At 44.0% G+C, this 16,903-nt stretch overlaps 1 protein-coding gene across 1 annotated transcript in view; it reads left to right on the forward strand.

The window, feature by feature from the left end:
* The first annotated feature begins 1,883 nt into the window (after positions 1-1,883).
* STT3B (STT3B, catalytic subunit of the oligosaccharyltransferase complex) overlaps positions 1,884-16,903 on the forward strand; it is a 53,232-nt gene continuing 38,212 nt past the window's right edge. The window contains exon 1 of the mRNA XM_027639491.1: positions 1,884-2,348. Coding sequence (XP_027495292.1) covers positions 2,116-2,348 — 233 coding nt within the window. The 5' untranslated portion in view covers positions 1,884-2,115. The remainder of the gene's footprint in view (positions 2,349-16,903) is intronic.

Consider the following 16,903-nt stretch of genomic DNA (forward strand, 5'->3'; position numbering starts at 1 on the left):
GAGACCTTACAGCACCTTCCTGTACCTAAAGAAGGCCTACAGAAAAGCTGGAGAGGGACTTTTTACACGGGTGTGAGTGACAGGACAAGGAGTAATGGCTTCAAACTAGCAGAAGGTAGGGTTACGTTGGCTGTTAGGAGGATATTCTTTGCTGTGAAGGTGGTGAGGTTGGAACAGGTTGCTCAGGGAAGTTGTGGATGCCCCATCCCTGAAAGCGTTCAAGGTCAGGTTGGATGGGGCTTGGAGCAACCTGGTCTGGTGGAAGGATTGCTGGCCATGGCAGGAGGGTTGGAACTACATCTTTAAGGTACCTTCCAACACAAACCATTCTACGGTTCTCTAATAGAAAGGTTTCCACTTTGCTTACAAAGAAACATACTGTTTTCTTCCTCTGGTAAACAAAATAAAACCAGGGACAACAGCAATGACTAACTAGAAATATATCAGCCAACTAAGGCCCAGTGTAGTCCCAATCCATATATGAGAAATTGAACTGCATGTCTTCAGGACCTCTGAAGAGCCACAGTTGTGTACCCAAGACAACAAACCCCAAGCTATTTAATTTCAAAAATGCAGCCCTACATAAAAGCCACAAAATGAGCTGTGGGTGTAAACAGCACCAACAGCCATGCACTTTTTTTTTATTCTGCCTGTGCTTAGTATCATACTTTTTGTAAAAGCAGGCTGTAGAACAAAGGTCAGCCTGACCACTCAAACAGCATTGACTGTGCAACCTCTGTAGCCTTCAGTTTTCTCCACTTTCTTCTTGTAACTACAGGTTTCAAAAAATATTTGAGGAAGCTACGAGGCTTACGAATAGCATCTCAATGTGAAAACTCCTAAAAGAGAAGTAAATGGAAAAAAAAAAAAAAAAATTGCCCCCCTGCACAAAAGCCAAGGTTTCCACGCGCTGGTCTCCGTGCCTGACCAAGGCAGTGGAGTCACTGTCCCTGCAGTTGTTAAAGACTGGACGCGGCACCCAGCGCCACGGTCTCGTTGACAACGTGCTGCTGGGTCATAGGTTGGACTCGATGATCTCAGAGGTCTTTTCCAACCTAATTGATTCGCTGACCGACTCTGCGAAAGCGCTCCCAGTAGAGGCAAGTGGCGCACCCAGGACTCTCCCTGACCGTCCCCTAACTACTCCGCCCAACTGCCGAAGGGAGAAACTCTCCCACGTTCCCCGGCGCGGCCAACGCGGTTTCCACCGAGACAATGAAACATTCCCGAGAAGCGGAGTTACCGCCCCCGCGCCCGAGGGCTCGCCACGCCCCCGCCCCGCGGACTCCAGCTCCCGACGTGCTCTGGGGCGGCGCGGAACATGCCGGGAACGGGAGCGGCACCGCCCCGCCGGCCCACCAGCACCGCAGCGCCCTGGCACGGCGCCGGGGGGCGTCTGAGCGCACCCACGTGACTCCCACGTCGCGCTCCGATTGGCGCAAACAGCTGTCAGTCACTCCCGCCACCGTCTAGCAACGGGCACAACGTCCCCCCGCGCGTGCCGCCGCGCCGCTCCGATTGGCTGCTCGGGACCGGCCCCGCCCCTCTTCAATACCTGTCGCTCCGTGACAGGCCGTCCCCGGAGTTTCTGTTAGAGGGGCGCTACCGGCGGGGACTGGCCCTTCCCCTCGCCTTCTCATGGGAGCCCCGCCCTCCCCCTGTAACTCCTCCCGCTCCGGTGGGGCGGCAATGTCAAACCTCCCGCTCGGGAGGGAGGAAGGGAGTCCCCGATCCGCTCGGGGCCCGTCCGCGGCCCCTCCCCTGCAGAGCCCCCCCCGCCCCGTCGCTCCGCTCCTGGGAGCCGCGCGCGCGCCCGCCGCCTTCAGCCCCGCCCCTTCGCCCCCAGGCCCCGCCCCCCGGGCTCGCCCGCGCCGCGCCGCGTTCCCGCCCGCGGCGGGGGATGGGGACGGTGACGGCGGGAGGAGGCAGAGCCGAGGTGCGCCAGGAGGCGGCGGGCAGTCCGTGAGGAGCGCCGAGAGGGAACGGGCGGGCTCCGCCTCTCGCCGAGCCTCCCTCCCCCTGCCCTTCCTCCCTCCCTCCCCTCGCCTCCTCCGCCTCCTCCTCCCCGCACGCGCCGGGCGGAGGGAGAGGCTGCGAGGGAGCCCCGGGTACAACATGGCGGAGCACTCGGCCCCCGACCACAAGCACAGACCCGCCGCCAACTCCGCGGCGCCGCTCCACAGCCGCGCCGGGGCCGCCGGCGGCCTGTCGGGGGGCCTGTCGCAGCCGGCGGGCTGGCAGTCGCTGCTCTCCTTCACCATCCTCTTCCTGGCCTGGCTGGCCGGGTTCAGCTCCCGGCTCTTCGCCGTCATCCGCTTCGAGAGCATCATCCACGAGTTCGACCCCTGGTGAGTCCCCACCGCCGCCGCCGCCGCCGGGCAGGACGGGGCGGCGGGAAAGCAGCGCGCCATGAGCGGGGCGGGGGGACACCCGCACCTTCCCCCCGCCGTGGGCCCCTCCGCCCCACGCTCCGCCAAGTTGCGCCCTGCGGAGGGAGCCGAGAGCCACGGCCGCGCTGGGAGCCGGGGAGGGAGGACGGAAGGGAGGCGGTGCGGACGGGACACGCTGTGGCAGGTCGGAGGGAGTGTGAGGGGTCGGCGCCGCGGGGCGGGAGAAGGGAAAGCGGTGCTGGGCGCTTGGGTGTCCCCGGCAGCGGAGACCGCGGGAACGGGGAGGCGCGGCAGTTCCCCCGGATCCCTTGGAGTTGCGGCAGGACTCTCCGAGGGGCGCGGGGAAAGTTGTGGCGCTGTCAGGGAATCGGGAGCCGGGCGGGAATCGGGGGTTGGTGGCGAAGCAGTTTTGCCAGACGTGACCCGCGTCCCGGTCGTGGTCCTGCTGTCGCGGCGCCGGTCCCAGATGTGCCGTGCGCCTTCCCGGAGTGATCTTTCCTACAGTCCTTGTCGGCCGGGGAGGGAGGAGGTGAGGAATGCACTGCAGGAAGTAATCTTCATAAAAGTGACTTGAGGGATTTAGAGCGAAATGGGTGACATTGATTTACTGCCAGGTGTTTCGAAGCTGCGTTTCTGAGCCCAAGGACTTTTGCTCTTTCCTACACATCTTAATTTTTCCAAAGATTGCTTTCCCTCTTGTAGAAGCCGTCTTTTCTTTTTCCCTGTTGGAGGGGACTGAAACCATTTTATGTATGAGATCAAGAAATGCTGCACTCGTTCCTTGCAGCAAGGCGAAGTGAAAGATGACGAGACTTGTGGGGCAGGTTTTTTTTTTTTTTTAGTGCAAAAACGTGACAATGAATTTTTATACTAGTGGCTACTTCATCCTGGGAATCCGTTGGGTTTTTAAAACTTTAAGTAGGATAAGAGCCAAATGACTCTAGAATAATGAATTCTCAGGTTTTAATTTCAAATTTTATGTCGTGGGTGTTAATTGCACGAAGGAAGGAGATGCTTTGTTTTGCAATGCACGGTAGATATTCTGTTAAGATTAATCTGAAATTGTTGCTGAAATTTGTTGCTGTACTTCTCTGCAGAGCACGCACTCCACTTTCATAGTTTCAAAAGCACAACTTCCTCTTTTCTAGCTAGCTTTTCCCCCCTCGATTCTCCACCCCCCAATGTAATCCATTCACAAATCATGGCTCAGAATAGTCGATGGAGAACAAGGAATTGCTTTGTTTTTAAATGCTGTCTGAAGGAATAAAGCTTTGTGATGTGAAAACCAAGTATCTCAAAATATCTTCAAACTGTCAAGTAATTGCCGATGATTTAAGTGTTTTTCTGCAAACACAAATGAATAGAAGGAATGCAAACTTTCAATTAATGAAGTTAACAATGGGGGGTGCATAAGTTAAACACATCTGCAGTGAGACTGTGAACCTGAGGTTGTATCCTGTGCACTGGTTCTGGTTCTCAGGCTCTTCTATGTAAATTTAGGCATAAAGGCTTTCCTTTCTATCATAGAGGAAACTTTTAAGCATGCAACCTACATTTTTGTGCAGCTTTATCAGATTTTTATAGTCAAGGCTCATCCTTGTTGGATAAATGGAAATTTTACAGTGTTGAGTTGCGTAACTTTAGTTATTAAGCCCTGAAGGACACTAAAATGGTGTTATGGGAGTTAAGTTCATAGTCATGATACGGCTGTAAAGATAAACTCCTGGTTTAAAGCAATGTGTAAATTGATGCAAAGTCATCTTCCTGAGTACACAAACAGAAGGCATTGCTGCCCGTGCTGTTCTGTGTACCTTTGTTAATTAGAGAATAGATGAAGTTGACAAAACTCATTGATTTTAATGCAGGTCTGTGAGAAGCAGTTGAAATGTCAAGAATCATGCCAGTGTTGTGTTGCTGCATGCCAGAAATGGTAGAGGCAAATGCACTTAAGTTAATTAGTAGGAAAGCGAACCTAAAATGGTAGAAACTGAGGGAAAACAAAGGGCTTTCTCTGTTACAGCAGCATTATTGGTGCAAAGAGTAAAAAATGATGTTGCTCTCTTAAATAGTGTCAAGTAGCTAGGTAGGAGTGGTTTTTCATAGTTGGAAGGATCTTACAAGTCTGAATGTAATGTGGGAAAGGAGCTTATGAAAACAGATTAAAAGCAGTGCTCTATTTTCATTTTTTAGCCACTTCTTCAGCAGCTTCTCCAGGTAAACTGGATTTTCCTTTTTTTTCTTTTTTCTTTTTTTTTTTTTTTTTCTCCAGGTCAGTGGCTGTAGTCTTTCCTGGTAGAACAGTTCCATATTTTTCTCAATTCCTTTGCCTTTTTCTGTCAAGCTTGCATAGGATATCTTGGAATGTGTTGATAAGTCAATCACCTATTCTCTAGTATTCATTTTGTGATCCAAAAGGATCACAAAAAGGGGAGTTGAGGTATATCTGATAAAATGAGGAGCATTAGGCAAATAATTTATTCTTTTGAGTGGAAAAAATATATTGTTGCCTCTAAGGTGCAGAAAGCTTTCCCATTTACTTAAGCATTACTTTTCTGGTATGGACATATGAAACAGGATGTCTAGGGTGGGAAGAAGGGCAGAATTGGATTTTCTACATATTAATTGAATCAAATACAACTTTTTTTATTTTCCTAACATCCCTTTCAAGCTGCCTTTCTGACAATAAAATTAAGGTTTGATTCGGGGTGGAGGGAAGGTTTGCTTGTTTTATAAAATCAGCCACTGAGACTCACTCAGGTTGGCATCTCTTCCAGAAATGACCCAAATGTAGTACCATAGGCCAAGGCAGTAGAGAGAGTACAGTGTTATGGTTTGATCTTCGTTAAAATATAAAACATTCTTCCTGTGCAAGGAAGAAACAAACTGGTTTTGAGGTCACTGTGCTGTCTCTTAAGAGCTTGTGACCTTTCATCATCACCAGGATTACTGGGGGTTTTTTTCACACTCTTTCACACTCTTTCGTGTAGTATCCCACTTTATTTTGTTTTATTTGTTTTATTTCTCGTGTCTTGTTTACTTTCCATACTTGAGCTGGTCCAAGGACTTTTTGGCAGCTTCTAGGTCAGGTGAGCTGATACAAGAAGTTGGGCAGCGCTGACATTAAGTTGTGCCTTTGACAGGCCAAGAACTCCAAACATGGACAGTGATGGTACATTGGAATGGACAGGTTTCGTGTCTGAAATTTGGTTCATCTGTTGTGTGGTTTGGCAGCTGGGTGGACCAAGAACTTAATTTTTGTATTACGTACACACAAGTGCGTAGTGAAAGCTTTTCATGAAAGTACAACAGCATATTTAACTCAGTTGTCAAGTGAGAGCATTCCTTCTGTCAGATGTTGCCTTAAATGCCAGCATGGCTGCTGAACCAAGGCAACCAAAATTATGGAACGCCAACAGGGGCTACTTTCCATTTGCTGGTTTTCTAAAGTACAGCTCCAGCATGCCCGTATGCTGTTTCATTTGGCTGCTTGTATCATGTATATGTATATAGAATAATCTATATGTGTAGTATATGTATATATGTAGAAGGTATATATATCTAACGGGACTGTTGCATTCTGGTACTGCTACTAACTGAAATTGTAACAACTTTTGGTACATCAGTAGTCTTCAGGGAGTGCTGTCAAAATAGCAGCATTCATTCTGCTTGCACAGTTCTTACCATTAAGTCACACGTGTGAGAACTGTATCTGAATCATTAATCATATCCCATGACGTTAGATCTAACTTCTGTCTTTCCCTGAGAATTTTAACATCTTGCTAAAAGCCAGATTAATACCAGATACCGTAGTGAAAGCTTTCTTAAGCTGGAATGCAGAAGCTGGTATATCTGAGTTTGAGACCATCTCTGTGCCAGTTTGCATGTGCAGGATGGCACATACCGGTGCGGCCTTTGTCAGGTACATTTGCCTGCTTATTCCTGCCGGGAATGTTGTCTCCTACTGCCCTGCCGGTTCCTGGCACTGAACAGCAATACCTCAATCTCGTACACATCTTTGCCTCTTCCAAACCAGCAGCATTGATCGCTCAAACCACCAGCTATTTACCTGCCATTGGGGTGACCATTGTTTATTGTACCTCACTGAGGTCATAATTGTGCTGGTGGCAAGTACGGGTTTTACATATGAAAGCAATGCACTTTCTCGTCATGATACCATGTTTTATTAGTGGGCTTTGCTGAATGGGGGGGAACTGGTGAAAATAAACATAAGGTCAGCGTCATTGCTTGTGTTTCAGAGGCAGATAGGTTAAAGGAAGTTGAGATTTTTATCTGAGGCACTGTCAAAAAGACAGGTTTTGCTGCGTTCAGATCATGTTTGCCAGATGGATTCTTGAGCTGTTATGAACTTCTTCCATTAATGAAAACATAATTTAACACCTATAAATATGACATGAAAGCTTCATTAAAATACAAAGTGTGACTCAAGTGAACATTAGAAGTGGTATATGGAATTGATCGATCACTGGAGGTTGTGTAAATGTACTGTTTTAGTTGGGAAGAGAGTAAGGTTGCGGGTTTATGTTGTAGTTAGCTGATCTGATGGTTGCCTTCTGTAGTAGTTGTCCTCTGTCACCCACTGAGCAGTCCTGCTTTTTTCTTTGTGCTAGCTATAAAGAAGTCATAGTAAGTTGATTCAGTGAGGTGAACTGTCAAAATACTGTAACATTTTAGTTCCCTAAGCCTGTTCACCACCAGTTTTTCATATTACGGTTCAGCCTCTTATTTTTGAGGAAGCATCTGAACATTGGTAAGGAATGTAAATAGTGACTGACTTTAGAGGGTAACCTGGGGTTCAGTGATAGAGTGAAGAAATCTATACGTATAAAACCAGAGCGTGTTAAGACATGTAAAGAGGATGATAGTGTTGATAATCTCAGTTAACAGTGCCCACCCAGGTAATTCATCTGGCTGTTGCTTACCTGCTAATGACTCTTCTTGCTGGGTAAACAGACAGCAGATTGTACAGAAAATGTGTTCTTGAGGGGTGGCACCCATTTTTATCTCCAAACTGCTGTCTTGCTGGAGCTTTCAGCCCATCTCAGTCTTGTTGGAGGGGAGTACATGAATGTGGATCTGTTTAGGAAATATTTCCCACAGATTTTAGGATTCTTTTCCAAAACAATTCCTTTTGTTTATAATCTTAGACAACTTCCAGACCTCAGGAAAGCGTTTGATTCCAATCCAGTTTTAATATAATCACTTTGAATTGATTTTGAGATGTTGCAGATGTCATGAGATTAATACTAAAAACTTGCTATACTGTCTTCATTCATAACTTTTTTGATTCTATGAAATAAGTACTCTATTACTATTTTATTGGAATATATTTTTTTAAAGATTACATTCTTACTGTTAACATTTGAATGATGGAAGTTTTTCATACTCCAGTAATACTAATAATTTTAGCAGAATTTCAGGTAGCTCAAACTAGTTTCTGCCATTTTATTTTAGCAGGAAAAATATTCTAGCATAGTCTCTAAATGTGATTGAGCAGGGCCTATGTGTTCATGGAAGGAAAGGTTAGAGATTTCTATGTGAGAATAGTCTGCCAGGTTTCACCACACCACCACCACCCACCCTTTAATGAGGAAGACCCAGATCAGACATCTTTTTTGATCACTTATTGCAGTATGACATGGATTGAGAAACTGTGTTAGCACAGGTTAGTCTAGCTTTTGGGGTTTCTAGATTGTAGGATATTCTTTAGCTACTTGGAGGGAGCTGTTTTGCAGCCAAGTAAATTTTTCTGAGGTCGATATGGCATTAACAGCCAAGATGATGTGCAGTTGGCTGTACCGAACTTCTCTACTGCTTGTGAAATTGGTAAATATTAGAAATTTAATGGAAGGAGGATAATCTGGAAAAAGAACATTAGACAGAGTTGGAAGCACAGCTGAGACTGCTTTGTGAGTGGGGAGACCTCCGGCTAGATTTGTTCAGTTAGATTGATGCAGCTGAAAAGCAGTTCACTGTGTGGCCTCATAAAATAGCAGTCATGTAAGAATCAAACCTCTGCTCTACTATTGTCTTCTTTCATCTTTATTTAGCAAGTAGTGTTTCTTTCTTCACTTGCACAACTTGTAATTGGGGTGAAAACCTCATCAGATTTCATGTGGGTGCAGTAATGGGGTTATGCATGACAGGTAGGAGAGGCAGTACTCATAAAACATATGCAGAGAATGGTTGAGTACAGACTATCCCTAGTCTCTGTGCAGTCTTCTTTTGGAAAACATAAGAGGTGAGACAGAATGCTTGCAAAGTGTTGACCCTTTTATTGATTTGTGGATAGTAGTGTGAAACATGAAAAGGAAATGATATCTGAACGTTTTATGTTGGCTGCGTCAACTGAACCATCAAGTTTAGCTTTCAATGCCATGATTTTTTTTTTTTAATGGTCTTCAGCAAACACTCACAAACACTTGACTAACTAGTGCAAATGCTACAATGAAAATCCTTGAATGGACTTTTTTTGGCAGATGTCCTATTATTTGAACAACTTAGTATGTTCTGGTTTTAAAACAGAAATTTGATTTGATTACATAGGGTTAGGGTGGTTTATAAAGGTTACCTTTTGCTTCTTAACATGACTCTCTCTTTGATAGTCTCTGTTTTTGGCAGCCTATAATCCTAATACTCGTGTTTTTAAATCTGTCTCATGTTGAACTGGTGGGGGAAGGCGAGAATAAAAATTTTGGCCAGTACAGTTATCAGGAAAATTCAAAATCCTTTAGGAACTAATAGGTTTTGAGTGGGTTGGGGCTAGACTGAGGTTAGGGAGGTGTCTTTGCTGTTCCACAAGAATCTCTTCTGATTTAGTCAGGTTATTTTCCATTTAATGTCTATCTGTGTATGTGTTGTAGATCTTCCTCCTTAATTTTTGAAAATTCCACTCTTGCAAGCCCTTTGAGGTATATTTGTAGTGACATTTAGGGCTGATCCTGAGGGCTTCTTTCTACTTAGCAAAGCCATTAAAGTGGCTGCTTTTGGAGCCTGTGGAGCTTGGACCCTGTAGCAGCATGTGTGGTGATGTTTGTATTAACTCTTTTAGCAGAACTTTTTCTAGCCATCAGTCTTACTACTTGCTTGGAGAACAAAGTAAACTTAGGACAAGTCTTGCTATTAGTCTTTTTATAGTATGTCCAACAGATAGACTTCATTTCCGGCCCCAAAGCTGAGCAGTTTGTGGTCTTCATCTGAGCTGTTACTGGGAATCAAACTGAAGTGGGTTTAATGTGAGTGCTGCCAGGTCTGGGCTTGAGAGGTACTGTGACATTGGCCCTAATGCTGCACCACACCTTACATAAGTTGAAGCAGCCTGAGGAATGAATTTAAGGACATAGATACAAACAAAATAGATCAGCTTCTGTATTTTGCAACTTAGTGCTGCTTTCCCAGGGTAAAAGCTCCTTTGGCATACAGAGAATTAAATGCTTCCTATACTTCAAAAGTTCTTGCTGTTATGTGTGGCAGTATTCCTGTGCTTTAGGAAAAGAAATGGTCTGTTTTAAACAAGGAATAACTGAGTGTTTTTACATGAGTGCTTCTAAGAGCAGAAAGTGGTATTTAAAATGCCTGTCTGCTGTAGGACACCGAAGTCCAGTATCATATGCTACGTTTGTAAGAGCCAATCTAACATAAATAACTGGGGTATGTGGACTGTAATGATAATTACTTCCAGGTGTTACAATGCTCATCATATAATTTTCTGTGGCAGTCAATTTATATGGGTTATGTTAGTTTGTTAGGTAAAGAGCACGGTCAAGTTTTCTTCAGCTAATAATCTATGAAGAATTGCAAAACACCTTTTCAAAACTTCTCTCACTTAAACAAGCAAAATCCTTGGGGAAACTACGTTACAGTGGAGGATGTGAGTTTGACTTGATTATTGATTTTTGGTGGTGTTTTTAGTGGGATTGCTATTATCTTCTAGGCTGTTTAATACAGTATTATTTACATTTATGTAAAATAATGCCTCACTGTATACATTGCCACTGTCTGTCCTGTTGTTTTAATATGGATTTTGCAGAAGGGAAAAATAGCATGTAATTATGTAATTTTAAACTGTTTTAGCACGTGTAGCTGGGCAGCCTACATTTTTTTGTGAGTTCTGCATTCTCTTTTTGTGACTATTGTACATAAGTGGTAGCCAACTTCTTTAAATCCAAAAAGTATAACTTTATTCATTTTTATTCCTATTTTCCCAATAGATGGATATGTTAACAAAATTTGGGTATGGAAACTACCTCTTTGAGGATGCAGCTGATTGGGAGGAATACTTGTGGCATACAGTATGTGTGTGCTATAGCCAGAGGATTTGAAAATACAGCAATACATTTTCTTGATGCAGAAGCAAAACAACAAATCAAGCCTTCTTGTCCGGAATACTTTTCTATATTTATCTGGGGGTTTTTATTTTTTTTAGTAATCTGTTGCATATGTTGAATGTGTTTCCTTCTTATTCTAAACTTATCCCGAGCACCATTCAGAAAGTCTGTTAAGTAACTTAGAATTTCATAAATATTGTTTGAAATATTTATCTTGTAAAAGGCAGCTTCATCTTCATGGCTGAAATATTTGAGGTTGATCATTTGAGTATTAAAGGTCTTTAAAATGTCTTTAATTCACTCTCTGGCAATAGATAAAATGGCTTAAAGTTGCAATTCTTCTAATTTAGAAGGTCAGCAAAACAAAATTGGAGCTTTGGCACTGTATGGATGTTAACAATGTAAGTAAATGGGCGTCTCTTTGACTCACTTTACTGTAGAATGAGAACCATGAAAGCCAATGCAGTGTTTGAGTTTTCCAAGAAGTTGTGCAATGCTGCTGTGTTTTGACTGTTTTATTCTTACTCAGGTTACGAGAACGATTTATCTAATGTCAGATGTCTGAAGTAACATTTGAAAAACTATTGCACATGTCTTACAATTCATTTTACTCTGTAACAGTCTTAATCTTTCATTTGCCAAATAGAAAATGGATTATGGCACTGGAGAGACTACCCTAAATATTTGCAACGGTGTCTTAATTTGTGATATCTCAGGTAATCTACTGATAACAAATGTAATTATTTTCCTATGGCTAAACATGTTTAGGAGCCAAGGAATTTTTGGTGCTTTAATTTTGTATTCTACCACTGCTTCACCAACGCTCGCCGCACCCTCCACAGTAAAGCCCAATTTTTGCTTGGCAGAAGACTGGATGACATGTTTTGTGTGAAATATGTCATGCTTGTAATTGTTTCATCACTGTTTTATTTTCTAGCTTTTCCTTTTGTACGTCAACTTCAGGGTCCTTTTTTCTTTATGCTTCCAATGCACTGTAGTTTCAACACAATATACTTGGCTATGCTCATCATGGTTTTGCTTTGTTGAGAGTATGTTCCATACGGTGCCATCTGCTGTCTTCTTTCAGGGCTACCTTCAAGCTGCAGAACAGCTTTAAATGTTAGCTGAATGGTACTTTTACCTGGGAAGTTAAGCAATGTTGTCCTCTGTCTCATTATCTAATGTGCTGTGCTGTGCTGGAGTACCCATGGGTATCATTTGTGCATTGGAAAACACATGGAAGATAATTCCACAGGTTCCTTCGAGAACCTCCAGAAAGCTGCTGTGGCTGATAAGATGGGGGTTCAGATTGTTTTGAGTAAAGACTGCCTCTGAATATCTACAGTACAACAAACTGCTGCTGAGCTTGTCTTCACCAGTATAAATTTGCCATATTTGCATCTAATCAAGTGAAGCAGTTGTCATGAATTTCCCATCGTCTATTGGATGTTTCCTGGGATAGTTTTCTGCTGCGTTAACAAGTTAAGGCAATTTGCAGGATTCTGGTAAGCGCAAGTGTCGGATCTGCAACTGCCAGCAGGGAGAGGAGAAACTCCCCTTTTCCAATGGAAGAGAGCTATTGTGTTGGCACATCTTGTACCCTGATCCTATCGCAAGTACCCGTGAGTTCTCTGACCGGCAGGTCATGGGTGATTGAGGGGTGAACATATCAGTAGTTCCTGCTAAAGCTCTTTACTGTGCTGTAACTGTTCAAAAGTTTTACCATAAATAAGACTTAAATAGTTACATGGGATGTTTGGGATCTAGAGCTGAATCCCTTTTCTCAACAGGAAGGCTAACTCTAGTTTTCTAATTTAAATGCGCATTGTGGAGAGAGTTGAGAGGGCATACAGTCTGGTGGGGATTGAAGCGTGAAAGGTCCTGGAACAGGGCAATTTAATTCCTGTCTGGAGAGCAAGGAAAGAGAAGATTTAGGATTGTGTGACCTAATAACTGTCCCTCGAGAACTTCTGCTAGGCCCTTCCCGACAGCTCTCGCACATCCTGTGCATTACACCACTTTCCAACCCCACCTGAGGTGCAACCTAACCCCTTGCTTTAGTATCCTTCTTCCCCCATTTTCATGGGCAACCAGGCATTCATTTTGGCTTACACTGTTTCACGTGGCAGTAGGGAAGCAGGGAAAGACATGGTACCTCAAGTCATTACTTATGATTAAATAAAATGGCATTAGAAATGAAACTCATCGTTTTGCTATTAGAAGACAGAGGGGGGCTGTAGCTTCCAAACTGTATATACCACTGTAGCAGACTGGTCAAAGAGGTGATTTGGTTTTGAAAGGGTGTGTTCCTGGATGTGTAATAGAGGCAATGATGGGCGTAGTTTGTGAATATTTCTATAATAACAATTGTGACAGCTTCAAAGCATATGTGTGGAAACTGAGAGGAGAACTCATTGCAGTCTGCAACTTTCTTATTAGGGGAAGTGGAGGAGCAGACACTGATCTCTTCTCTATGGTGACCAGGCAAAGGACCCAAGGGAATGCTCTGAAGTTGTGTCACAGGAGGCTTAGGTTGGATATTAGAAAAAGATACTTCACCCAGAGGGTGTCTGGGCACTGGAACAGGCTCCTCAGGGAAGGGGTCACAGCACCAAGCCTGACAGAGTTCAAGAAGGATTTGCATGATACTCTCAGGCACAACTCTTGGGGATGGTCCTGTGCAGGGCTAAGGGTTGGACTCGATGATCCTTGTGGGTCACTTCCAGCTCAACATATTTTGTAATTCTGTGTGTAACAGTAAACCTAGCTCATCTTGAGTGTTCCACCACTTTCACATTTTAAGGTCATTTCTAAACTTGAATTGGATTTTACTAAAGTGACAAAGGAACACAGTGAGATAGGTGAATAGCTACAATATAGTAATACTAAGCAATACTAGAAATTCCGTCATGTAATGAGAAAATAAACATGTAACTTTAATTTCATATTGTACATGGCAGGAGTTTAATATTAATTATATATACTGTCTTAAATGCTGAGCACTGTAGTCATCACAGTACAGTTAATCTTTATCATTTCTATGTGAATACCTAAAGAGCAAATAATGTTTTGTTATTGCATTTTTGTGTTTCTTGTGCATAGTCTTTAAAGAAACTTTGGTAACCATTAGGTACAGTTCTTAACTGGTTGAATGAAATTCAGTGAAAACTTAGTTTGTTTGAGTTTTTTTAATTTAGAGTTACTTAAAACAGTATGAAAGACATAAAACAGAAGTAGTGGATAGCTGATTTTAAATTCTGCTTGCTGTACTTGTTTGATAATAAGTCAGACACTGAAAGTGGATCAAGAATGCAAAATATCATGAGAAAAAAACTCCGCACTGTGTATTGTAAGGAAGAATGAAGGCCACTTTCTGTTTTCAGCTACTTTCCTGGTCTTTATTTATTTTATTGGTGACATTGTATTCCCACATCAATTTTCTTCAGTGTGAGTGGATATATAGTCACTTTGCAAACAGCTGGAGCTGTTTCTGCCCTCAGTTGGAGGCCAGCATCCCTTCTGTTGGACTGTATCAACAGATCATGTGGGTACTCTTAATCTACTGCAGAGAAAAATCAGCTGAAATCGTTGAGATCATAGAATCATTAGGTTGGAAAAGACCCCTACCATTGTTGAGTCCAGCCATTAACCCAACACTGCCAACTCCAGCACTAAAACACATCCCGAAGTGCCACATCTACACCTCTTTCAAATACTTCAAGGGTTGGTGAGTCAACCAACCCTTCCTGAGCAGCCTGTTCCAATGTTTAATAACCCTTTCAGTGAAGAAATTTTTTCATATACCTAATCTAAACCTCCCCTGGTGCAACTCAAGGCCTTTTCCTCTTGTCCTATCACTTCTTACCTGGGAGAAGAGGCTGACCCCCCACCTCACTACAACCCGTTTTTGCCAGGTAGTCATAGAGAGCATTAAGGTTCCCCATGAGCTTCTTTTTCTCCAGGCTAAACAACCTTCAGCTCCTTCAGCTGCTTCTCATCAGACATGTGCTCCAGACCCTTCACCAGCTCTGTTGCCCTTCTCTGATCACGCTCCAGCACTTCAATGTCTTTCTTGCAGTGAGGGGCCAAAAACTGGACACAGGATTCGAGATGTGACCTCACCAGTGCCATGTACAGGGGGACAATCACTGCCCTAGTCCTGCTGGCCACACTATTCCTCATACAAGCCAGGATGGCATTGGCCTTCTTGGCCGCCTAGGCACACTGCTGGCTCATATTCAACTGGCTGTTAACCAGCACCCTCAAGTCCTTTTCCCCCAGGCAGCTTTCCAGCCACTCTTCTCCAAACCTGTAGCACTGCATGGAGCTGCTGTGATCCAAGTGCAGGACCTGTCACTTTGCCGTGTTGAACACCATACAATTGTCCTCAGCTCATTGATCCAACCTGTCCACATCCCTCTCTAGAGTCTTCCTAACCTCCAGCAGTTCAACACTCCCACCCAACTTGGTGTCATCTGCAAACTGGCTGAGGGTGCACTCGATCCCCTCGTCCAGATCATCAATAAAGATATTAAACCGGACTGGCCTCAACACTGATTCCTAAAGAACACCACTTTGGCTGGCTACCAACTGACTGTAACTCCATTCACCACCACTCTCTGGGCTTGGCCATCCAACTAGTTTTTTACCCAACAAAGAGTGCACCTGTCCAGACCATGAGCAGCCCGTTTCTCCAGGAGAATGCTGTGGGATACAGTGTCAAAGGATTTATTAGAGTCCAGGTAGACAGCATTCACAGCCTTTCCCTCATCCACTAAGCAAGTCACCCTGTCACAGAAGAAGATCAGGTTGGGCAAGTGGGACGTGCCTTTTATAAACACATCCTGACTGGGCCTGATCCCCTGATTGTCCTGTATTTACTGCGTGGTTTTGCTCTAGATGATCTACTCCGTAACCTTCCCTGGCACCGAGGTCAGCTGACAGGCCTGTAGTTCCCTGGATCCTCCTTCTGATCTTTCTCATAGATGGGCATTATATTTGCTAACTTCCAGTCAACCGGGATCTCCCTATTTAGCCAGGACTGCTGGGTAATGATTGAAAGCGGCTTGGTGAGCACCTCTGCCAGCTCCCTCAGTACCCCTGGGTAGATCCCATGCAGCCCCATAGACTTGTGTGTGTTTCTAGGTGGTGTAGCAGGTTGCTGACAATTTCCCCTTGGATTATGGTGGTTTCTTTCTGCTCCCCATCCCAGTCTTCCGGCTCAGGGGGCTGGAACAGCAGCTGGTGTTACTATTAAGGACTGAGGCAAAGAAGGCATTAGGCACCTCATCCTTTGTCAGTACTTCCTCCCGGATGCAATAAAGGATGGAGGTTCTCCTTAGCCCTCCCTTTATTGCAGATGTATTTATAGAAGCATTTTTGTTGTCTTTTACGGCATCTCCAGAGTGGTTTGTGTTTTAGCCGTGATTCAAGCTGATGTGTCTGATTTGCACACAGAAGTGGATTAGGAGTGCTCTGTGCTCCTTTTACCTAGCAAAGGTTAGTTGAAGGATAATTCCCACAGTTAAATTTGTGAGTGTGTAATTCAGTACAAGGCATCCTAGAGTTGGGAATGCTTTTTTTTTCCCCTTACCCATGCATTTTGAGCTGTATTTGTGCCTTTTTCTTTTTGGCTTTATTTGATAATAATTGATAATAATTTGATAATAATAAGGGCATAACTAGATGTATCTCTAGGTCCCTGCAAACCCTGGTTGTATTGTTTGGTTTGTTCTGCAGGTAGCTCTGTCTATATATGTACATACCCACAGGTAAAAAATGCCTGATCCCTGCAACATTCTTGGTGAATGCAATATTTTTGTCTGTTTGTGCCAGGTTACTGAAGGGTTAACCAGAATTTGAGCAGACGTATTTAATTTAGATAAAATTAGGTCTTTAACCTGTCTGGTGTTAATCACTGGGCAGAAATTGTTCAAGTTAGACTGTCTGTTCTACTCTGACGATGCTTTGTATTATCCACTCTGAAACGTTAATTTTTATTTTCTCAGCAGTCATTGTAGTAAAAAGTCAGTAAGTCAGTATTGCAACAGATGGAGCTCAACAGGTGCTCTATGAGAGATCCAGCTTCTTGGACTAAACGTGATCTACACACAGAAAGAATAATTGAAAGAAAACATAGTCAGAAAATTCAGGCAACAGAGACCTGCA

The sequence above is a fragment of the Corapipo altera genome, unplaced genomic scaffold (assembly GCF_003945725.1).
Source record: "Corapipo altera isolate COAL_440 unplaced genomic scaffold, ASM394572v1 44, whole genome shotgun sequence".
Classification (NCBI taxonomy): Eukaryota; Metazoa; Chordata; class Aves; order Passeriformes; family Pipridae; genus Corapipo; species Corapipo altera.